This window comes from Lutra lutra, chromosome 12, assembly GCF_902655055.1.
Source record: "Lutra lutra chromosome 12, mLutLut1.2, whole genome shotgun sequence".
NCBI classification, from domain to species: Eukaryota; Metazoa; Chordata; class Mammalia; order Carnivora; family Mustelidae; genus Lutra; species Lutra lutra.
This window is the reverse complement of record NC_062289.1, coordinates 16,685,587-16,711,035: the sequence shown is the minus strand read 5'-3', so window position 1 is coordinate 16,711,035 and position 25,449 is coordinate 16,685,587. Positions and strand designations below refer to the sequence as shown.

At 39.9% G+C, this 25,449-nt stretch overlaps 1 protein-coding gene across 4 annotated transcripts; it reads right to left on the bottom strand.

Annotated features, from left to right (window-relative positions):
• Positions 1 to 25,449, bottom strand: LMAN1 (lectin, mannose binding 1). 4 transcript variants are annotated; one of them, XM_047697210.1, is made up of 14 exons: positions 25,171 to 25,449; positions 21,296 to 21,450; positions 21,049 to 21,156; positions 20,002 to 20,063; positions 18,889 to 18,988; positions 16,596 to 16,719; positions 14,707 to 14,765; positions 14,132 to 14,264; positions 12,517 to 12,710; positions 12,323 to 12,393; positions 7,731 to 7,884; positions 3,589 to 3,710; positions 3,250 to 3,312; positions 1 to 2,238 (listed from the first exon to the last, which is right to left on the bottom strand). In XM_047697210.1, exons 1-13 carry the CDS (start codon positions 25,406 to 25,408, stop codon positions 3,276 to 3,278), a joined length of 1,557 nt encoding a protein of 518 aa, XP_047553166.1. In that variant the 5' UTR covers positions 25,409 to 25,449; the 3' UTR covers positions 1 to 2,238; positions 3,250 to 3,275. The 4 variants fall into 4 exon arrangements, with proteins under 4 accessions (XP_047553166.1, XP_047553167.1, XP_047553168.1 ...); XM_047697211.1 differs by having other exon boundaries at positions 1 to 1,670; XM_047697212.1 differs by having other exon boundaries at positions 1 to 932.

Below are 25,449 nucleotides of genomic sequence, written 5' to 3'. Positions count from 1 at the left end.
TAAATTTACTAAAATATTTCTTTATTTGAATAAGGTCAATGTCATTTCTTGAATTCCAGCTAGCGTCAAATAACAATCAGAAAAAAAACACTTGACAAAATGTTATCCAATTGAAATTAACAGTGGATAGAAAACCCTTAACTTTAAAAGAAATATATTAAATAGGCAACGTACAGATCTAAAAAGTTGCAAGTGGTGATTTTACATTAGATCTTATAAATAAAAAAATCCCCCGTATAATGGTTTATTCAGGATCTCCCTGCATAAGCACATGGACAGGAAAAGATAATCACATCTTAATATTCACAACCGTTATTTAAGTTCTTTACAAAGATTGTATCTCTGCAACGCATTGGGTCAGGCGATCCCTTATTCAAGTAATTTGTTTTCCCTAAGTTATCAAAAAAGTACAATTGTCTGAGATAAAATGTCACAGAAATCGCAATCAAGAAAGCAAAAAGCTTTGGCAGGCAGACTTTGAGATGGGGGTTTTCATGGCTTAGTCATGATCTGACGATGATTCTGTAAGTTTAAAAGCCATCAACCAAAGTACCAAGAGCTACAGGCAACAATCTGGGTTTAGTTTGTGGTTGTTAAGAAAGCAAGAATTTTAGGAGGAAGAACACTGCAAGAAGAAAAGGATCCGTGCACATGTGCTAACGTCACCGACAATGAAAATGATCTATTATGCTCTCTGCTCAGCTTTAAACCAACAGAACACAGTACTTTTTTTCCACTCCCCATGTTAGTGGTTCTCAGACACTAGTGTGCTCAGAACCACCTGACGTGCTTGCTGAAAAGTGGTATTCTGAAGCCCCGCCTCTGAATTTTGATTCAGGTGCTTTAGAATGGAGGCCTGGAATCCTTATGCTTCACAAGCACAGCATGACCCACACGGTCCACGGACCACACTCTGAGAAACACTGATGTCCCTTTAATACAGAACAAAACATTGTTGATGGTTCGTGGCTTCTTAGTAAAGTTTTAAGCTGAATAAAACATTCAAACAATTAGAACACAAACAGGTACATTAAAAAAAAAGTATTAGCCATTATGGCATTGGATATTGTTTTTAAAAGTGGCATCGTAGGCACGATGACTCAACACTAAAGTTTTTTAAAATCAATTTTGTTTTAGTCCAAGGCACCTGTAAAATACTTGCTGGTGTGAGAGAAGGTAACAAATGTAATTATACAAAATAGTACAGAAATGAAAGAATCCTGGCAGTGATTGATTTTTCCACAGAGCAGACATTTTTCTTCAGAAATGAGCTACTTAAAGCGAATGATTTTGAAGAAAATAAACCAAATTTCAAATAATACGATGAACAGCCTGTGTGAACTGCTTTATGAGTGATCTTCAAGTAAATTAAATTACTAGGTAAAAAAGAAAAAGATTCACGCATTTTCATAATAGCTCTCTCCGACTGAATTAGTAACGGTCAGCACAATTCCTCTCCCAACTGTAGCCTGAACAATGTCCACTGCATTCATACGTCGGGTGTCCCCTTAGTCCGTTCAGGCACACATGACAATGGATTTTGTAACACTGGATATTTTGCAGCCTTTTATCAAGAGGATTTCCCAACTTCCACAGCCCACAACTTAAATACTCTTCTGAAGTTTTTTTTTTTTTCCCACAGATTAAGAGCAAATTCTGTGATGGCGTCTCTGGAACATGAATTTCAAAATGTGAATACCACAAAGGAGAGAAGCACCAGAGAAGCATTTTCTCTGTTAAAGTGACTGAAGCAGAGCGAGCAGTCATTAGAATAGTCTTACTCAGCATTCCGGGATCAACGCTAACACGAAAAGCAATGCTAGGGCTGTCTGCGTACATAGTACGAAGTACGTACTGCTACACTGCAGAGTTCCTCAGAGTCTCTGTACAGATTTTAGGTGGTTAGCCCAGTCTGTAAATGACGTTTGAGAACAAATTTATGAAGGTTTAGAAGAATGAAATGGTACTGTCTTATACAACAGTGTAACTTCTTACTCTGGGTTCTCTGACAAATGAAAGATAACAACTTAGCTAAAAGAGATAAAAGTATTTTGAAGTCAGCAAAAACACAGGTCTACATCAGCCGTGAAGACAACATGAGGTCTGCATGTTCAAATGTCCTTTCCGGACTGATTCTGTAACACTGAGGACCACTATGCACAAACAGTACAGCGAACCCTTGCAGTCTGACATTTCAAGGTTAAGCTTCCTAACAAGTGCTTCACAATATCCTTAGTTCTGGCATTAAAAAAAAAGAAGAAGAAGAAATCAGAAGTGTAAATTCTGTTTTTCAAATTTGGTCTTCAAACGTCTACACTGTTTCTACTCCAGTCTCCTTGATTTAAACGACACCAGATTATATGAAGTGATGTAACCAAAACTCAGTGGTGGGTTTTTTTGGTGAACTTAAACTCTCCCCAGGACATGCAATCTGGGCTGCAGTTACACTATACAAAACGGGAGACGCTCCTTAAGTTACAAACTTAAATCCCAAAATGATGTTCATACTGTTGAACTGATGCTGTTGGCATAGAGACGTTCACGAATATGAGCGGGCATGAGCTGAGCACATTATCACGCAAAACCACGAAAACCATGATCAGAGGAACATTTTCACCTAAATGGTTTTTCAGGCAAAGAGCAGCTATTAATTTTCCCCCCAAATTTCCTTTAAAAGTGAAATGTATCATCGATAATCAGAGGGAAAGATACTTCAACATTCTGAAGCCTGTTACCTAGATCCTAAAGCTCTCAGACAAAATATTCTTTGATTTCCAAGGGAACTGTATTGGATAAAAGGACTGCTGGACTGGGTCTTAGAGTAGGAAACTCTGACCTCTAAAAAAAGACTCTGGTTTTAAGATAAACGTGATGGGGAGCTCTAAGTTAGACCACATAGTTTGGGGGTTAGGAAGGCAAGTGTATTTATGTTAAATAAAGAAACCTCCAACACTGGAGACTAAGGGGTAAATTTCACATCTTGGGGCTGCCCCTAGTTTCTATTATTTACCATCTTATTTATCAATATTCTGTTCAGTGGCTGTATTCTACTGGCCAGAAATTCACTGAAATTTAAATAGATTTATGTACTATGCACAAATTTACATGTGGTTGTCTTTGTTTTACGGTTTATTCTTACTGCAAATCAATGTTTAAACAGTCATTTTATAAAAAAATTAATAATTTAGACTATGAAGCAATTTAAATATTTAAATTCCCTCAAAAAGACAACATTTTGTATATACATACATGATGTACACATATGAAAAACGGGGTCAAAAGAATTTTTTGGCAGCTGCTTCTTGCTGAGTCCTAAGGAAAAAGAAGAAAAAAACCGTGAAAGTTCTATACATTTTACTTCAGTAAGAATCAGGATTGCTTAGAATTGAAATACATATCACCTTTGGAAGTATACATCCCATTAAGATAAGCATCCTTCCTATAGATGTACTCCCACATGACAGAAATAGACTAGAAATACTACTTGCTTTGTGTTAAACTGAATTTTACAAGTAGTGTTTAAAGTAGTTGAAGTGTTAAAAATTAAACAAATACAGAAAGATGCGGAGTCAAATTTCAGAGACTTACCTATACATGATGTAACCAATGAATAACACCGTTTGTACCACTACAAATATAACGAAGTGCATCGTAGATAAACATGATGGAAATGGTGGCAGCTCTGGGCATTTTGGTCTTTCATTTGATGGCTATAAGGCAAAAAACTATTACAATTAGTCAAACCGGTATTTTAGAAAAAGAGATAAACGTGAAACCTTCATAAAATTCATGGTTAACTACATAAACTCAAGATTTTTATTTATTCATCCCATAAATATCTTCCATCCCCTTAACTTTTACCACTTTTTTCTTAAAATAAAGCTTACTTGTTTACTTTTTTAGTAGTATCTGTGTCCACCATGGGACTCACACTCATGACCCTGAGATCAAGAACCACCATGCTGTGCTGACTGAGCCCGCCAGGCGCCCCTACCACTGAACTTTCTGGAAGAGTAGCTGACACAGGAAGGCCTCCACCTTCACGGCCCAGTCACTAACACACTGCTGTCTGGCTCGAATCTTCAGCACAGTGATAATGATTGTTTGTGTTCTTGATGGTCACAGACCACAAATTCCCTGGACACACCCAGTTTATCCTTGCTGTACTACACTGATTATTAATTATTATTATTATTATTAATAGTATCCCCTTTATTCTCAAGGAACTGCCTGACAAATACAATGGCTTTTTCTTAGCCCCCATCCTCCCCAACCTCCTAGCAGTCAACTTTACTAATCAGTATTTTGAAAAATGTTTCTTTCGGAGCACCTGGATGGCTCAGTCCGTTAAACATCTGCCGTCTGCTCAGGTCATGATCCCAGGGTCCTAGGGGTGGAGCCCCACATTGGGCTCCCTGCTCAGTGGGGAGCCTGTTTCTCCCTCTCCCTCTGCCTGCTGCTCCCCCTGCTTATGCTTGCTGTCAATAAATAAAATCTTAAAAGAAAAAAAAGTTTCTTTTCCTATTTCCATGGGTATTCTGTTTTAAGGGGGCAATTAAATACCGGGGCAAAGATTCAATCACGGTATCCTGACAGAACGGCTTGTCGGGTCAGTTGTTCCCGGCATGTTTGCACCTGCGGGACAGTGTTCCGCACTGCGTGTGTGCCTGTCCCAGAACCAGACTGCACCCCGCTCCACGGGGCACAGCCGGGGGAAACGGGCCTCAAACAGAACTCAGGGAACAGACCACGACGCTCTGGATGACAGATAATGGTCATTAAGGAAACTCTTAACTCCTATTTGAAAAATGGGAATACCCAAGACATACATAAAAATGTAGGTAAGAAAGGCAGTATCCAAAAATATAAAGGAAACAAGATTACATGTTAAAGACCTAAGTTCTTCCCACTAAATAGTTAAGGACCTCAGGAAAGTTAGTTAACACACATTAACTTTCTTTCCTAAAGTATAATAGTTATTTTTAAAAAACTTTTAAAGATAGAAAGCTCCACATAACATATAAGATATTAGGGCTTCCGGGAAGGTACACTGGGTAATACGGACCAGCCTCCTAGCAGAAGACAACTAGCAGAGCTAGAAACAAATCCAATCTAAAACAACACCCGTCTGAAGGCAAAGGCAATGGACGAGATAGCAAGAAGTGATGGGATCAGCATTTTTTTGGGCGGTGGGGGGCAGGGGGAAGGCCAGAGAAAGACAACTTCAAATCCATGGATCAGAGAAGAAACTGAAATGGAAATTAGAAAGAGCGCCTGGATGGTTCAGTCAGTTGAGCGTGGGACTCTTGGTTTTGATCAGGTCATGATCTCAGGGTTGTGGGATCAAGCCCTCTGGAAGGCTGTGCTCAGGCTAGCTAAAGATTTCCCAAATTTAATGACAACTATAAGCTCACAGAACTAAGATATTAAACCCCAAGCAGAGGAAAAAGAAAACAAAAGCAAAGCATATAATTATCAAACTGTTTAAAATCAGTATCAGAGAGAAAATCTTAAAAGCAGAGAAAAAAAGAGTACGGAAAAACAAAAGACTGACTTCTCATGAGAAATAATAAAACTATGATACAGTCCCATAATGGGGTTCATGCAGCTGTAAGAGGAATAAGGAGTATCTGTGCCCCACTACGACCACACTGGTAAGTGAAAGAAAGCAGGGAGAAGATAAATGTGTACAGTCTGCTACTACCTGTAAAAAAGGGGAAGATTTCATCACAGTTTCTGCTTATATTAAGAAAAGCAACAAACAGTGGACTGAGAAACTACAGTCCCCCCAAACTGCTCCATAATAAGGTAGAAATAAAAAGCACGAGTGTAAAAGTTAGCCTTCTTTGAATCATCTGAGCTTTAATCTAGATACAAATTTATAGGAAACTGACATTGAGTGTAATTATGCAAACGGCTGGCTTCATAATTACCAATCCAATCTGTCCCCAGTCTTAGAGCTATTCCATATAGTCCAGCAAGAACGGCCTTGAGCGTACCAGTATGTATGTTTTGTTTTGTTTTTTAAGATTTTATTTATTTATTTGACAGAGAGAGATCACAAGCAGGCAGAGAGGCAGGCAGAGAGAGAGGAGGAAGCAGGCTCCCTGCTGAGCAGAGAGCCCGACGTGGGGCTCGATCCCAGGACCCTGAGATCATGACCTGAGCCGAAGGCAGCGGCTTAACCCACTGAGCCACCCAGGCGCCCCGTATGTTGTTTTTTAAAGATGTATTTATTTGAGAGGGACAGAGAGAGTGCACACGTTAGAGTCAGGAGAGGAACAGAGGGAAAGAATCCCAAGCAGACTCCCCACTGAGCACGGAGCCCAACTAGGGGCTCGATCCCACGACCCCGAGATCATGATGTGAGCCGAAATCAAGAGCTGGATGCTTAACCAACTGCATCCCACAGGTGCCTGTAGGTATCTGCTTTTTTTTTTTTTGCCAGCGTATCTGTGAAAAATGCTAGAAAAAAAAAAGGACTGATAAAGTAAACAAAACCCAAACCATACAAACAAAAAAACTTTAAAAAGTGAACCAAGTAAGAGAGGAAGAGTTGCTAGAAAAAAGAAGAATCTTGCTTAAAGAAAGAGGCTACCAGTCAGCCAGTGTCAGACCTGCGCTTCCTCGCAGCCCAGACAGAGAAGTGGAGCTACCCAGCGCCTGTCTCAGCGAAGGGTCAAGAGACGTTCACCTTTCTAAAGCTGTTTTAAGACATCACTACTGATAACAAGAGGCATCTTTAAAAAAATAAAATTTAGGGGTGCCTGGGTGGCTCAGTGCGTTAAGCCTCTGTCTTCAGCTCAGGTCATGATCTCAGGATCCTGGGATCGAGCCCCACATCAGCTCTCTGCTCAGCAGGGAGCCTGCTTCTCCCTCTCTCTCTGCCTGCTTCTCTGCCTGCTACTCTGCCTACTATTCTGTCTACTTGTGATCTCTCTCTCTCTCTGTCAAATAAATAAATAAAATCTTTAAAAAAAAAAAAAAAAAAAAAAAAAAAGAAAAAAAAAAAAGAAAAAAAAAAAAAAAGAAAATTTACAGAAAGAACCTAGAAAACAAAAGTCTGGGACTGACATCGCAATGATAGGAATAGCAATGTATTTTTTTTTTTTAAAGATTTTATTTATTTATTTGACAGAGAGAGATCACAAGTAGACGGAGAGGAAGGCAGAGAGAGAGAGAGAGAGAGGGAAGCAGGCTTCTTGCTGAGCAGAGAGCCCGATGTGGGACTCGATCCCAGGACCCTGAGATCATGACCCGAGCCGAAGGCAGCGGCTTAACCCACTGAGCCACCCAGGCGCCCCAGCAATGTATTTTTTAAAGATTCTATTCAACAGGGTATGGAGGGGCGCCCAGGTGGCTCAGTCAGTTAGGCATCTGCCTTCTTCAGCTCAGGTCATGATTGCACAGTTCTGGGATTGAGCCCCACATCCGGCTCCCTGCTCAGCGGGTAGTCAACTTCTCCCTCTTCCTCTGTCCCTCCCCCTCTCACTCACTCATTCACTCTCTCGAATAAATAAATAAAATCCTTAAAAAAATTCTATTTAATAGGGTATGGAAACATGGAATATAAAGACATTTGGATCACATGGAATAATTCTACCTTGAATATGAAAAATGAACATAAGTATTAAGTAAAAAGTTATAAAGTATTTTTCAGTAGAATATGTGTTCATTTGTTTCTAACCAAGGGAGACTAATGATGACAGCAGCAGGAGTCAAGAGCTTACCATGTTTCGCTGCACTAAGTTGTCTATGTCCCGCTTCACGATGTGCAGGTGCTCTTTGATGTCGTTGAAGTGCTGGGTTGACTCATAAACGCTCCCAGCAGACCCGGGATGCTGGATGCCGCTGACCAGTCTGACGGTTTCACTCATGGAATTCCTGAAACAGAAATCCCTTTAGACAAGGGAGTTGCTAGAAAAATGATTTTTTTAGTCACATTTTTCGAAAGGTTAGATACACTTCGAAGCCCAATGTTAGATTATTTTTAAAAAAATCAACATTTAGAAATATTGAATCATATTCAGGATTGGAAAATAATTTTTTTAAAAGATTTTATTTATTTAGGGGAGCCTGGGTGGCTCAGTGTTTAAGCCTCTGCCTTTGGCTCAGGTCATGATGTCAGGGTCTTCGGATGGAGCCCCACGTTGGGCTCTCTGCTCAGCAGGGAGCCTGCTTCCCTCTCTCTGCCTGCCTCTCTGCCTACTTGTGATCTCTCTGAGAGAGAGAGAGCAAGAAAGAGAGACAGTGAGTGAGCACAAGTTGGGGGCAAGGGGCAGAGGGAGAAGCAGACCCCCCCACTGAGCAGATGAGGGTCTCATTCCTGTGACTCCAGGATCAGGACCTGATCTGAAGGCAGACACTCAACTGACTGAGCCACCCAGGTGCCTCTGGAAAATAATTTATAAAACTGTAACTTAAGGGGCGCCTAGGTGCTCAGTCGGTTAAGCATCTGCCTCCAGCTCAGGTCATGATCCCAGAGTCTTGGGATCGAGCCCCACATTGGGCTCCCTGCTCAGTGCGGAGCCTGCTTTTCCCTCTACCCATTACCCTGCTAGTACTTTCTCTCTCTCAAATAAATAAATAAAACCTTAAAAAAAAAAAAACCAAAAGCAAAAACAGAGACGGAAGTTTAGAGTGAGAGTACCATCCTTTACTCTCTCTCTGGAAATGAGGGATTCTGGCTATGACTATGACCACCACTAAAATTTTGGAGGGGCTGATGGGGGTACTTCATCATGAACAGTGCAGGCCGACAACATCCAGTTATTAATAACTGTTGCAACTGGGGGGTGGGGTATAAGGGATGGCTTTTATGCTCAACTTCTTTGTATGTTTGAAAATGTCTAAAATGAAAATAAAAACTGGCAAGACGTTCTTTCTGGTCTGCTACAAACTGTAGCTGAAAGTGAGGAGATGATGAAACTACTTCTGACTTTTTATTTTGGGACCTTTTACCAGTCAGGGCCTTTTTTTCTCTCTTTGTAAACTGAAGGGGGTTGTACTACATGCTTCCGCTTAAAAAAAAAAAACAACTCTACGATTCTCTAAGAATATGAAAATCCACAGACACAAATCAACCGCTCCACAAAGACAAATTTCCTTTCTTTACAGTTTTTTCCTGAAACCTAATCCAGAAGGAAAAAAGCTCTAGAAGACAAATTTAGACATCGGCGCTCAGTTTTCACTTTCACATACAGGGCGCATGACATTCATTCTCAGTTAGCAAGTGGGAGTTTATGAGGACTGCTAACTACTCTAAGTAAGTGTTTTCATGCATTATACAGCAGATGGCTAGGGTTTACTAATCACTCACTGACTCTTCAGATGTTCTGGTACCACTGGTATGTGAAAACAGCAAAGAACAAAAAGGAGTATCTGGAATATAGTAACATTCGTGTAAGAAAGAAGGGGATCTAAGAAAATACACATGTGCAGACAAAGTACAGGAAGAACAAACCATGCTCAGGTCATGATCCCAGAGACCTGGGATTGAGTCCACATTGGACTCCCTGCTCAGCGGGGAGCCTGCTTCTCCCTCTGCCTCTGCCTGCCGCTCCCCCTGCTTGTGCTCTGTCAAATAAATAAATAAAATCTTAAAAAAATAAAATAAACAAGTAAATACATTTTAGAGGATAAAAAATAGGTTTCTCCCTCCCGGAGAAAGAATTTTCAAAGAAGGAAAGAAGAAGGTGAAAATCAACCTATAATGTTCAGTCAAGTCTAGTCCAACCAGAATCCAAAGTGTCTGGATAATCTCAGGGTCTTTTTAATACAAATAAGAGTGATGGGCACAAAAATAAAGATATGCGCGTCTGGGTGGGTTAGTAGACATTCACATATTCCCTAGCTCTGCCCACTGAGAGGGCCTAGGAGCAGTGGCACCACAAGGATAGTGAGCACACCTACTGTCCAGATCTTGGGTTTCTAAATACTTTTCTTTAATAAAAGGATCCAGGGCTCACCAGAGAAGTGGTTGATTCTAGAGCTGGGGCAGAAAAAACACAAAATGAGCCTGAAACACGGTGTAGCACCAGAAAGTTAAGAAATGCTTTAAAAAAAGATGGGAGCTTTTTGAAAGAACACAGAAGCCAACCTGGAGGAGTTCTTAATCACCACAGCAGAATCGTCTGTGCAGTAAAAAATGACAGTATGGGATTGCAACCCACAGAATACATATCCATGAGCCCGTACGACATAAATAATTGATTAAAATAAATAAATGGGGCAGAAGAGACCCAGTCCTTACAGAATTTCAATGAACGCATGGGAGGGAATGATGAAAATAGAAAAAAAAAAAAAATCAGCATTTGGGAAACATCTCGTTCTTGTTTCAGATAAAACGTCAATGGATGCTACAATTAGCAAGCAAAAGTTTAAACTGAAACAGGATATTTAGATTATTTACATAGTCCCAAAGTTCCCTTTCCAAAATGTATTTAAGCAGTAAGGGAAAGACAGTAACTTTAAAGTACAGAAAGCAGAAAGGAACCACCTTAACCAAGTGACCCCAGCCAGTGTCAGCAGCAGTGACCCGTACGGACATCGTGACTGTGACACAGTGTTGTATCTCTTCAAGAACACAGAACTTCCATCCAGTCATGAGTCAGCACCAGCCGGACCCCAAATCTGGAGACAGTGGGCCAAAGAACGGACAGAACTGTCACGGTCATGAAAGACAAGAGGAGATGAACTACTTCAGACTGCAGAAGTCTGAAGAGAGAGAACTAGATGCAATGCATGTTGCTGGACACGATCCTGGAACAGAAAAAAGGGCATGCGTGGAAAGTGGGTGACATTTGAGTAAGATCGTTAGTTTAGTTAATAGTACTGCACTGCTGTTCATCTCCTGGCTCTGTCAACTTGTGCTATGGTTACATAAGTCGTGAACATTAGGGGAAGATGGCGAGGAATATATGGAAATTGTGCTATTTTTGCAATGTCTGAAGTCTAAAATTAGATCAAAATAAAGATTTCAAAAATAATATCAAATGATCCTTTTATGAAATTTATGAAAAAAAATTTTTTTAAAAGACTTTATTTATTTATTTGACAGAGAGAGCAAGACAGCACAAGCAGGGGGAGCAGCAGGTAGAGGGAAAGGGAGACGTGGACTCCCCGGTCAGCAGAGAGTCCAACGTGGGGCTCAATCCCAGGACCCTGGGATCATGACCTGAGCCGAAGGCAGACCCTTAACTGACTGAGCCACCCAGGTGCCCCTATTTCTGAAAGAATTCATTCATTTAGGATCGTAAATATTTTAATCATGAGTTTACAACTTAAAGATTTTTTAAAATGTCAGAGAGTATAAGTGAAAAGAAGTCCAAATTTGCAGTTACAAGTGGGGCTGCCTTTAATCTCTAGGTGTGGATATTATCACCTTCTGTTTAACCCAATACTGTTCAATTTTCCAGTGCTAAAGAACTCACCTTGACATTCTTGTTTGTCAAGGGTTGTACTGGTTGGTGCAAGGCTCTAAAAAGTGAGCTTATAAAACGTAACACTTTGGCTGTTTCTCTACTCTAGGCATTGAAAGCTGTTAAGTGTAAATGAATACTTTTTAGCAACTTATTCAAAGTTCCAAGGACACAGTAACTCCTCTTTGTTCCAACTCTGAATAGTCTCTCTTAGGGTACAAGATGGAATGGAAGAGAGGTAGTCACACATGGCACGTTTCCTTGGAAATGGTTCCATTCCATCACAAAGAAGTTCCTGCATCAGGCATGCTTGTATCACAGTTCTACAATGCTATGCATGCTTACCCTTCTAGGATTTTTCACAGATACTACTACGCATATTCTTTTTTCTTTCTTTCTTTTTTTTTTTTTTTTTTGACAGAGAGAGAGAGAAATCACAAGTAGGCAGAGAGGCAGGCAGAGAGAGGGGGAATGCAGGATCCCCGCTGAGCAGAGAGCCAGATGCAGGGCTCGATCCCAGGACCCCGAGATCACGACCTGAGCCGAAGGCAGAGGCTTAACCCACTGAGCCACCCAGGTGCCCCTACACATACTCTTTTTATTTTAGAAATGTACAAATACTCGTCTCAAGTAGCTATGCAAATGTATTTTTTTAAAGATGCTAAAGCAATTTTTCTCTTCTGATTTAGAACAACTCAAACATTTAGGCCTACTGGCAGTTTCTGAACATCAAAAGTTCCCATACTTTCCACTCCCTGATTTATAAACTGAATCTAGAATGTGATTCTTATCCTCTTGTGGAATTCTTACAATAATAATGTGCTTGCACAGAGGGAGAGAGAAGTCATGAATTTTGGATAAATGTATCACCTAACACTCAGACATGACTTCTGCAGACTTACTTCATTTCGTTTACTTGTCTCAGGATCTCGTGCTGAGTGTTCACAACGGTATCCAGCTCTTGCTGGGTGATCTAGAAGGAAAGCAGAAGAACCCAGTTCTGTAGGAGCACAAGGCAGAGTACCCTTTCTTTCCTCTGTGCCTCCTCCTCCATCAGAGGCTACCTACGGCACACACGCCTGTCTGGAAAGCTCACCTGTCCCTGCTGGGCTGGGATTCCCAGCCCTCTTTTAGCAAAGTCCTCTGTCAGCGAAGAGACGCATCTTCTCTGTTCATCAAGAATCATATCTAACTGTCGGTTCAGCTGCTTGATTTCAAGATGGATACGATTCTGTCCTTCGAAGATTTGTCTCAGCTCGCGGTCTCCTACACTCTCAAATATTTCATCCGCTGAAATGGAAATTGCAAATTAAAATGATCAAAATCACCGACGTGTAGTTTTTGTAATACCGTAAGTGACTGAAGCATCAGTATATACTAAAATTAGGACATCACCAATATGATCTACTCCAGTGGTATGAGCTCCTCAATAGTAAATATGCAGATAGTCAATTCAATCTAGACAAAATTACTATATGCTTTTTGCCACATATGGTGGCTGAATACCTATTATAAATTAGTTCTGAACGTTTTTCACCTAAAAATAATTTTCTTTCAAATATATTATATGATTCTATTTATATGAAAAGGTAAAACTAATCTATGCTACTAGAATCAGGAATAGTGGTTGTCCCTGCGGAGAGGGACTGACTTGGAAGAGGCATGAGTGAACACCCTGGGGTGGTAAAAATATTCTATGTGTTGACTGAGTGACAATTAAGTGGGTATATAAGTCTGTCATAATTCATCAAACTACACTTTTAAAATCTGTGCCTTTCACTTAGGTAACAAATTTAATAATGGAGTTGAGAACAGCTGATTTTCCTTGTAAAACTGTGCTGAAAATCATTTCATTCAAACATTTACTACAGTAAGCTTCAGGATATACTCAGGAATCGTATGTGATATTTAAAAAAAATCCAAGAAGAGAATTAAATTCATTTTTCATTTTTATCTTCATTAAGTCCGATTTATATTATTGATCATTCAGAGAATCACATACTATAAGGAATACAAAAGCTAGCTATGGCTTTATTAAATACAGCTTCGATCTATGCCGGTGGGAACAATCCAGATAAAACTTAGCAGATAATATAAAGCCACTCTACTTGGACCTCTCATGTTTTATTTTTGACCCATAGCACACTTAAGTTCAACAATAGCTTAGACTAATTATTTAAAAATTTGCAAAATCTTCAAATCCAGAGTTCTGCTGAGCTAGTAAGGGGAGGAGAACTAGAGATCATTTCATATTACTTTCACAAGATTTTGTTATTTTCCCAGTATTATCTCTACATTAATAAGCTAATATGTGCCACTCAAAGGAAAGACATAAACTTTATATGATTTCATTCCACAAATATTTAGAGTCTCAACTACTAGGTCATGTTGGTTTTTTTGTTTTGTTTTGTTTTGTTTTTTAAGGTTTGGGGGGTCATGGTAGTCAACAGAAAAACAGAATCCCTGTTCTCACAGAGCCTGCACTTGGAGTGATCACTGTTCATCCATTTTACCCAGTATCGCCCACCAAAGGCTTTCCTAAGCCACACCCTTACTGATAGAAACATCGACCTCCAAGCCTTATGACAGAAGATTTGCTCATAGATTGCTTCTGGAAACTGCCTGGATATGCCAGACAAGAGCTCAAGGATGGGATGAATGTGCGTGCCGCGACCCCCATGTAGCTCTGAGCACAACTTCCTCCAACTCACCAGGATGCCCCTGAAGGTCAGGGTGGCCCTTCTGGAATTCCTCCTTTTTTTTATCCAATTCTTGTTGAAAGTGCTCAAATTCCTCCTGATACTTTTCTTTTTCTTTTTCTGAAATTTCTTTATCTGGCGTAGGCTTTTTTTGGAATTTAGGGATAGATCATTTAAAAAAAATTTAAAAGATAAGAAAATATTAAACCTCAGTATACTTTTTTTTCCTCCTTCATTTTAACTACTCAACCACTAGTTGAAAGGTTAACATAAAAATATTAACCATTTTACTCTTGCTACTAATAATTACAACAAATCAGTAACACTAGCCACTACCATTTATTGAGTGCACGGTCTTATTTAATGCTCATGACACCATGAGGTAGCCGGTACCAATGTCTCAGTTTTAACAGTGAAGAAACAGAGCGGTACAGAGGTTAAGCCACTTTCACAAGATTAAACAGCAATAACAGGCAGAAACAAGACCCAAATCTAAGTTGGACCTCCCAAGTTTTCAGCTACAGGGAGATACCAATAAACTGGAAGTCAACTTTTTTGGGGAAAAAAAAAAAAATGTGTATACTTACCAGCTCTTTCCCAGGCTCAGTCAACTGGAAGGTCAGAAAAGAAAGGACATCATGGTCATCTACAAAATTAAAAAAAAAAAAGTCTGAAAAAGTTCCACAATAGATTATTTTTACGGCTGTGAAGTTACTTTAGAGAGATCTAGTGCTTTAAAAATAATCTGTGAAAAATAACAAAAATCAGCTCTCATCTGGTAAAGGCAATGGAGCTCTGTGAGCTTAGAGATGAAAATTCACCAGAAAGATTTACATCAGAAATAAACTAAAATTCACTTTATTTTATCTTAAACCAGAATATTTAACAGTGTTTAATACATGACAGATAATTAATAAGTAAGGGTATAAAGGTTAATAATAAATAAGGGATAAAGGAATAAACAAACAAATGAGGAATCAAAAGAAAGCCTAAACCCTTAAACCTGACACCAAGAACTTCCCATATCTTCCCACAAATCTCTTTTATAGGCAGTGTCTCAGCCAAATGAGACAAAATCCTGTCCCTCATGTATTTCTGGACCTCTCAACCTTTCTTATAGTACTTACCACTACTTGGCCTTACTTTCTTGTTATAAACTTGACATTGCTTTGTCCTGGCTTACTGGGATAGTCCTGATTTATTCATGCTGTCTTGGTATTACTAACAGCATCTTCTTTTATTCGCCAAGCGTTCCAATTAGATAATATGATGATTCTATCTATATAATATTCATCTCTGTTTCCCTCACATAGCAGATATTAACAATTTTACTTAATCTAAAATCATATTTTAAAAATCAAATTAATTTCAGGCTGCTTAAGCTGGAAACACACTTAGCAGATCAAACCTCATAATGCTGACCTAAAATACCAATCCTGGAGTCACGTCTGCAAAGCAAGTGCAATTAATTCCAACTGGCGATCTCTATGCTTTCTGCCACTGTTATGAAGATTGAGATATGCAACCAGATGAAAGAGAAAACTCCTTAACACTCTAGGTGTGTAAGCTACCTAACCTCAGGAGATGTTCAGTGTGATAGAGCACTGGACTCAGGAGTCGGAGTCAGAAATTCAAACGAAGTCCTGCCTTGGTTTGACCATTACTGGCTATATAATATTTATAATGTACTTTAATGTAAAATTTGGCAAACTTAACTAAAAATAGGGTAAATACCATCTATCCTCTCTCTCTCCGTCCTTGTGATGTTGTAAGGAACAATTATATATTTGAAAATAATAAAAAATTATACCATGTACCATGTAAACACAATATGATATATATATTTTTTAAACACAAGATGGTATTAATGTGAGAAGTTCATTTATTACCAAATGTGGGGCAAAAATGGTAAATATGTCTTGTTTAAGCTTTAGTCCCAGTAATATTTCCTTAGGCTACCAAATTCACGTAAATGTGCTGTGACAACTTTCAGGATCCTAAACCACTTGGCAATTAACCTATTTCAGCCTTGACTTTATTTATTTATTTATTTATTTTTAAAGATTTTATTTATTTATTTGACAGAGAGAGATCACAAGTAGACGGAGAGGCAGGCAGAGAGAGAGAGAGAGAGGGAAGCAGGCTCCCTGCTGAGCAGAGAGCCCGATGCGGGCCCTGATCCCAGGACCCTGAGATCATGACCTGAGCCGAAGGCAGCGGCTTAACCCACTGAGCCACCCAGGCGCCCTCAGCCTTGACTTTAAATATCAACCATCAGTTGTCTGCAGCCCCAGCCAACTGTATACCTACAGAGTATCAGCAGAAAATGAGCAGATTCAAGATACCAAAAGACTGGCTCTGCAGTACAGCTCATCTTAAAAGGCTGAGAGGAGACGAGTCTACAAATCTCCCAGTAGACCCTTCCCACTGAAACTCAATTCACGAACATGTAACATTAAAAGATGGCAAGATTTACCTGCAAGACCTCCAGTTGCAGCCGATACTCCAAAATGCCCTTGGGAAGGGAGAGCCAGATTGTCCGCTCTGGCGCAAAATTCATAGTCATTTTTATCTGGTGTGAAGCCATTATTGATCATTACCTAAAAAAGACATACTACAGCTATAGCTTTTACAACAGGCATTGTAAAATGAATTTCAAATAGTCAATTTATGACTAACTGATCTTTATATTTGGTCTCCTAGCCAACCGTCAAAAAGCGATCAGTTTTCTCTATTATAAAGGGTAATCCCCTGTCCACGTATAACCTCACTTATTTAGCATCATTATATGAGATATTTCACTTTGAAGTTTTTATTCTACAATGTGTCAAAGGCTTAAAGAGAAATATTTGATAATGTTCCATGAAAATCTTTCTAAAATAGAAGGCTCAGGGAACCATGATGACTTCCTTTGAATGGTTCATACAGAAGAGGGACCAGATTTGGTCGAAAACCCCAGTGTCAGAGCTCAAACACATAAGATGAATTTATAATTTTTACCACAGCTAGTTGGGAATTAAATATAATTATATTAAATTAAATAGACTGCCATGCAAGGAGTGAGCTTCTCTTCATTCAGTTGGGGAGGGGCTGTGACTGCTTGTGTTCCCTCTCTTGCTGTGTCTCTCTCTGTCAAAAAAATAAGTAAAATCTTTAAAAAAAAAAAAAAAAAAAGACTGAGCCAATATTAAAGTCTTCCAAAGAACTGAGACAGGAGAAAGAAAAATTTAAACAAGATGTTTTTTATTTATTAGTATGATGGCACTGATGGTACCTTTAACAAGCAAAGTTCCCATGTATTAGAAGAACTGCTAGCTGGATATACCCACTTTATTTATTTTATTTTTTTGAAGATTTTATTTATTTATTTGAGACAGAGTGAGAGAGCACAAGCAGGGGAAGCAGCAAAAGGAGAAGGAGAAGGAGAGGCAGACTCCTCGCTAAGGGGCTGGATTCTAGGACCCTGGGATCAGGACCTGAGACAAAGACAGACGCTTAACTGACTGAGCCACCCAGGTGCCGCAGGATATACCCACTTTACATAAATACTGCCCTGAATTCAAGCTGTCTACAACTAAACTCCTTACCAACCCTCTGCCCTCCCACTCCTCACTCAAACTCAGATGCTGCTTCCTGGCTTAGGTGTACAACTGGCCAGAAATCCAGGAACCATCTTTGAGTCCCCAATGCACACACCCTCTCACCTCCTAGCACAGTCTCTCCCTCCTGATCACCTCTCCTCTCTTCTTCCCTTTACCCTGGCTCAGACAGCAAGTGGAGTCTCGCAGGGAAGGAGGCACTCGGTTCACATCACGGTTGTGCTACTTACGTGGTACATTAGTTAACAATATGGTATGTTAAGTAACAATAAGTTACTTAAAATGTTCCATATCCCACTTCCCTGTGTATAAGATGGGGATGCCTGCCCCATAGGGATGTCAGAAAAAATAAGTGGGACACTGCACTTAAAAAGACAGAGCACGGGGAATGGCCCACTAAGTGCAGCGCCTCCTTTCACAAATGCCATTTTAAGAACACTGCTGCCTAAGTCATCTGCCCAAACCGCAAACTGGATCATTTCACTTTCCTGCTTAAAACTTTCAGCAGTTCCTTACAGGATAAACTACCCAAGGCCTGCGTGACTTGCCACCATGGACCTTTCAACCCCACTCCCCAGAGTCTCCTCTATCCCCAGCCATTCCAAATCACATGCCTTTCCCCAATCTTTCACCAGTCCCTGTGCCTGTTTTCTCTGCCTGGAACATGCACCCCGTCTCAGAAAAGTCCCCCCTTCCCCTTCCCGGTGCAGCTCAGCTCTGAGAAACTGTTCCTGACCTTCTCTGCTCCCAGCTGCAGTTACAAGATGCTAACCCCTTGATTCCTTAATGGTACGTGTGCTGTGACACACCTCCCATCTAGCACAGTAATGTTACACAAGTATCTTCCCTCCACTAGACTACAAGCTCTTTGGAGAAAATGAGCTTTCTCTTACTCAGATCTGTATCTGGATGGCTTGGATATGTATGTAATGTGTGGCATCTAGCAAGTAAGATGCTTAAACATACTGATGAATGCAAACCTATGGGCAAGTTTTAACACCACATGACTACTTAGGCCAAGCTCTGAAGCACTTCTGTTCTCTCATAGTAATGCTGAGTACATAAACCGATACCCAAACTTACATGCCTTTAATTTTTATCAAAGATTCAGAATGAAAAGTCCACTAGAATGTTGTTCATTTGAGCATCTCTTAAGTGCGTGTTACTTACCATCAGTGTTTTCTGGTAATACGTAATCTTTGCCCGGACAGGATAGGGTTTATTACGAAAGTCCCTCTGACAACTTGCTAAAGCTTGACTAGCACCATCACTAGAGTAAGAAGAAAGGGAAAACAAACAAAAAATGTCAGAAAGCTTCTCAGTACTTAAAAATTCACTACTTAAAATGATCAGTGTCCAGAAAGGGAATATATTATTAAGTTATGACAGTCTTAGGACATTTGAAGTTACTGACTCAGAAGACACAAAGTTAATGCACAAGTTTTTCCCTGTGATTCCTGTCAGAACTATGGATAACATCAGAATCCAATGTGCTGACAGCAAGAAGAAAGTTTTACTTTTCTGAGATGAGGGCGAAATCCTCCTTTATGTCAGGGCAGAATCGAAATACACTGGAGCTTTTATTTATTTATTTTACATTGGAGCTTTTAAAATGCATACGCCTAGATTCTACCCCAAGTCAAGGGAAGAAGACTCAGGAGGAGGCGGCCTTGGCAACTCTGGTTTAAACAGCTCCACAGGGGGTCTTGATAAACTAGGAGGAAACAGTAAATGGAAATGCAGATGAGTAACTTTTCTTATAGTTCCTGATTGGCTCAAAGGTAATTCCTCCCACAACAAACATGTAAAAATTAAAAATGTACATACCTAATTCACACACATTATAAATATACTAAACACTTAGAAATTTTGTAGCCTACTGGGAATCTTTAAATAAATCAACATGCAGGATGTATGCGGTGGTGTAAATCGCTCAGCCATTAGTTTGGTTAAGGATTTCAACTTTATTTTTGAAAGATGAAAGAAACATGACTAAGGGCATCACCAAGAACCAGGAACATTTTATAAATCTTTCAAAATATTACATAGTTTTCGGGTCAATAAAACAAGTCTTTTTTATGTTTGAAATCTGAGGTGGTCCATAGAATGAACTTTCATCCAGGACCAAATTTAAAAAAGACCTTTCTACCAAGTTACAAAATACATCTCAAGAAAAAGAATAATCTTATTTCATCTGAAAAATATTCAGACTTGAAATAATCTCTTTTTACAAGGGTTCTAAAAAGTTGTTGCAACCAAGTAATATAAAAAACATACACTTACTTTTGATGGTCATAATGGATTTGTCCATTGTTGCCTATAATTACTATAGCAGGATTATTTTTCTAAAAATAAAAAGAATGTATTTCGTTTTAAAGTCCTTAGGTCAAAGAATTCTAGATCATTCTAGAAGTGCTGTAAAGTCTCTTATTTCTCTAAAATTCTAGGGCTCAAAATTTTAAAGTAATTAATAGAAAAGATTCTATTTATTTAGAAAAAATTTAGTAAACTCTATTATAATCATTCAAAGACAGTCTCTAAACACCTCAATAAAGACGTGTGTGTGTGTGTGTGTGTGTGTGTGTGTGAGAGAGAGAGAGAGAGAGAGAGAGAATATGATCAACTACAACACATATTTGAGGACTATGTGGGACACGTGTGAGACCCAAGGGAGCTTAGTAACAGGAGGACTAGTATGCGCCAGCATTTAAGAAGTTATTAAAATTCTCTTTTAAATTGCTAATAATAACCCATGACAATCAGCAGAGAAACTACCAGCTGAAACAAAGATCATCAATCTTAAGGCTAACACAGCACAAGTTAATGTCACTAAATCACAAGTACATTTTGTTCTGAACTGTTTTAGGCTCTCCTAAAGACATCATCAGAGAAACTGGCAGATCAAAAAGTGATTAACTTATAAAAAGGTATTAATATGTGAGCTAGTAATAGTAAAGCACAGGGTATTTTCATGAAAACCGACTATAATCCTAAACACTGCTGGTTCCACTGCCTACCTCTAAATGACTCAGGCTTATACATCAAAATTACGACACACATACAGGGTGCTGCTGAGGGAGGTCACTGCAAAGTTCTCAGAGTTAGAACTCCATTACGACCTCAAGTTGGTGCATGACAAATCAGGAACAAAGAGCTTTAAAATTTCCAAAGTCCCGGTTATATACAAGACTAATCATCATACTTAAAATAGAGTTTGGAGAATTCTCAAACTACTAACCAGACAAAAGTGTTAAATTAGCTGTATTTCTCACAGCCCAACTTTGTTAGCAGATGTATTCAAGTAGGTAATAGTTCTGACAACAAATATACCTTTCCATCATTGTCGAAAGAATCAAAAAATATTCCAACACCATTCCACATATCAGCTGATCCAAACACAGGACCCTCCAAGCCTTGATTTTCTGTATACCAAATTGCCTGTAAATATATAACAAGGGACATTCAGAGGCTAGTGGTATATGCACTGATACACATATGCACTGATGCACATATGCACGGATATACATATGCATCGATATATGTACACACTGATACTCAGGTAAAGAAATGATCATACCAGGCCGTCAGCTCCAATTCGACCTCTTCCAGTCACTCGAAATGTCACCTCAACTTCCCAGTTCTCAAAGGCTGCTTTCGTCTTTGTCCACACTGATCCTCTTTGGCTTTTTAAAGATGGTGCTATTCGAATTTGATCTGAACTTGGAATAGCATCTGGAACAAAAATCAGGGAAGAAGAGCTTTAAGTTATAATTAGGTAAAACTCAACGAACCATCACCAAACTGTTCCATATGCCGAGAGAGATCTAATTTTAACTTGGTAACCTGTACAATAATTTTGTTAGGAAAAAATTACACATTGATAGTTTCAACTTTAAAACTTTAGAGCTTCTGGGGCACCTGGATGGCTCAGTTGGTTAAGTGTCTGCCTTCAGCTCAGGTCATGATCCCAGAGTCCTAGGAGAGGGCCCTGCGGCCGGGTCCCTTATCAGCAGAGAGAATGCTTCTCCCTCTGCCCCTTACCGAGATTGTGCTCGCTCGCTCTCTCTCTCTCTCTCTCTCTCTCTCTCAAATAAATAAATAAATAAATAATTTTAAGATATAAAAAATAAAATATTTTAAAAATAGTAAGAAAATAAAATAGAATTTTAGAGCTTTCTAACAGCCTTCCCACCCCCATCTTTTGCATAGTGAAATACTTCTGGGGGAAAAAAATTAATGCTGCAATACAGTAAAAATTCAAGGGGCAGGAGGAAGGAAATTATGACTTAAAAAGCAAATCAACTATTTGATTCCCATTATATTCTTTTTCAAGTATCTCAAAAACTTGCATATTATTTTTTTTTAAACTGTGAACCATTTTAGCAGTTTACAAATGTCAGAAAGCTGAAACAGTGTGAAAAGAACATACCACTAGGAATCAAGAGACTTATTCCTAGTCTCAGTTCAGCTGTGTGACTCTGAGCAAATATTCTTACTGTCTTGGGTTCACCATATGTTCACCTGTAAAATGAAGGGGCTAGGCTCAATCACTTCCATAAAAATCCCAAAAGTTATATGCAAAATTTTGTGCATATATGCATTCTTCTAGGGAGAGGGTCAACTGAATTTCAAGTCAATAAACAGTTCTTCAGTGTCAGCAGATTCTCAGAGAGAACTGTGATCCCCAAAATGGTGGTTTGCATCTTCAAGCTAGGTTCAAATCCCAGCTCCACCACTTACTAGCTGTTTGATTACAGGCAAGTGATTCTGTTTCTCTAATAACCTCACAGGCATATAATGTACAGAAATATTTCAGAAAATGTTAGCTAGTCCTGTTATAGAACTAGATACTATTATAGCACCTATCAGGCCTAAGTTTGAACAATTCTAACACATCCTCTCAGATTATTATTATATTAACGAGTTCTGACATCCATTCTGGGAAATAACTGTATTATGTCTTTACAGCTAGGAAAAACTGACGGAAGACAAGCTGAGGTACTTTATTAAGATCAGCCACTGTCACCAACACTTTCAAGCACTTAAACACTGGGGAAAGCCTCATGAGAAGAGTAGCAGACACAGATTCAGAAGACCTGGATAGGGGTTCTAGTCTACTGACACCAGTTATGTCCCTTCCAAGAACCTTACTTTTCTGAACAGCAGTTTTTTCATCTCTAAGACAGAGAACACCTGCCTTGCCTACAAATGATCAAATCAGAAAATGAAGGTGAAAGAGCTCTGAGAGCTACAAAGGGTTACAAATTGCTGTGATCAGTTTTGTGCCCTTATGAACCCAGGATGTGTACTAACAGTACAAAAGGCCATTAGAGTTAAGAAAAGAAACACCATCGATTTGATCTTCATTTAGGGATGAATGTAATGGGCCATGTTTAAACTGAATCTCAAATTTCTCTATTTATAAAAACTGCTGTAAATAGTGGATCTCAGGGTAAAATGAGAAGGGAAAAAATGATCAACGGAGTTAAGAAAACAGTGAGACTGTAAAAGTTACAGCGATAATGAAAGCAAGGGGTATTCACAGCAGGGATTCCCAGAGTCAGTATCCAGAAAAGTCAGGACTAAAATACGGATCCCTTTATTTCAAGTTCAGTCTAGTCATCCAACTTTAATTCACCCAGGTATACTACCTGACATTTTTGCAGCAGACAAGCTGAGTTGGGTATAGGCTCTGTAGAGAAAGTCAAGTTAGCTAATCTGAGTAGTTAACATTAATTGACTGATGTACATGGCGTAAGTGTGAAAGACAGAAGAAAAAGCAGGCAAGGGAGAGATGCAGAAGTGAAAAAAAGTGTGAGCAAATTCATCACCACTATTGAAAACTTCAGCATCATTCCAAAACAAGACTCAAAAACCCCCAAAACTTGTGTTTGGCACACCTGCAGCATCTTTGTTTATTAGGAACAATGTTACCTTGATAACAAAAGCCCAGCAATAAATCCTTGATGAGCGGGCACAGAGAAAATGCCTGCTGAGAAACAAAATAATTGTACTCTACTTCGAATACTTAATGACTTGGTCATTAAGTCAAATTGAAATTTTTACCTTCAAATTATATATTAATTTCAGTGAAATGCTCCTTCCTTAGAGTGTGTTTCCTACTCAGTAATTACTTTCTGGAAATGGAATATTTTGTTTCAAGCACCTGACATTCTAAAACGAGGTATACAAACCTTTAATAAATGACTGTTTAATTACACATAATGAATGGAACTCAAAATGACAGAACTTCTCACCCCATATAAAGGCATTTGCCGGGGCACCTGGGTGGCTCAGTGGGTTAAAGCCTCTGCCTTCGGCTCGGGTCATGGTCCCAGTGTCCTGGGATCGAGCCCCACATCAGGCTGTGTGCTCTGCAGGGAGCCTGCTTCCACCTCTCTCTCTATCTGTCTGCCTCTCTGCCTACTTGTGATCTCTGTCTGTCAAATAAATAAATAAAATCTAAAAAAAAAAAAGGCATTTGCCACTTGTTTCCAAAGGATGCATCTGATGGGTCACTGAACAGAGCTTACAGCATGCCAAGTGTGAGGGCTGATTCCTTAGTCAGCAGTGACACATCAGCACTAGGAAGTACAGATACGTTTTCTTTCATGTATGTAAATGGCTAGCAAGGCTCTCTTACCTACTAACAGTGACAAACACACAAAGGGAATAAAACAAGGAGCACAGATTACTTTCAATTAAAAAAAAACAACTATAACTCTGAAGAGGCTGTATATGTAATGTTACTTTCATGTATTAAGTGCAGAAACAATACCAAAAAATATATCCCTTCTTCTAAATAAACGGAGGAGTGCGACTCATGTTACATAACGTGTTAATACAACTGAAAAGATCAAAGACCACACCAAGCCACTGAAAGAGGCAAATTTAAGGTGTAGTAGTTCCAGTAGTGTAACAATGTCCTCGGACATAAGAAGACTTAAAAACTACTTTAAAACCAACATATGCCATCTCTAGAGTCATCGGGGGTACACACTGGAGCATTAACCATTGCTAGCACCGGAGACAAGACAGCAGGGGAGGACCGAGCGGGAAAGGAGCGTAGGGAAGCTCCGCGAACAAGTCTCAGGTTGGGATGGCCGGGGGTGGGGCTGCGGGGCGTTCGCGTTGAGACGTGGCGTTTAGGGTGAAACGTGATGCTTAGAAGAGAGTTTGAATGCTTGAAGTATAGGAAAGTAACAAAACACCTCGTGACCGAACGGAAAGAACGGGCGAGATCAAAGAAAAGAGGACAGGAGGACGAGGGGTGGGCAGAACCGGGGGAAGAGCCGGGCGCAGGCGGAGAGCCCTGCGGACCAGAGCCGACCTGCAGGAGGGGCTGCTGAGAAGGATCCGCCGCGCCAGTGGTGTGCAGCAGGGAGAGGGTAGAGAAGAGGAGACCCAAGGCGGGGAAGGGACCCTGGCCTCCCGCCCTCTTTCCCGGCTTACTCCCCGCGTGGGCCCAGAAGGGCACTGTCCCGTCGCTCTGCACCAGGTGCGGTCCCTTGAAGCTGTATTTGTACTCGAAACGCCGGTGTGGCGACCCGGCTGCGGTGCCCGCGGCACCAGTAGCCGCAGGGTCGCCTCCCATGCCGTCGCTCCCGGCGAAGCGACTAAGCGACAGCAGTAGGGCGCAGAAAAGAGGCCGAACTCTGGCCTGGGGACCCCTTTGCCTGGATCCCGCCATCTTGGATTCTAGGAAGCGGAGGCCGGCGGGAGGAGGAGGGG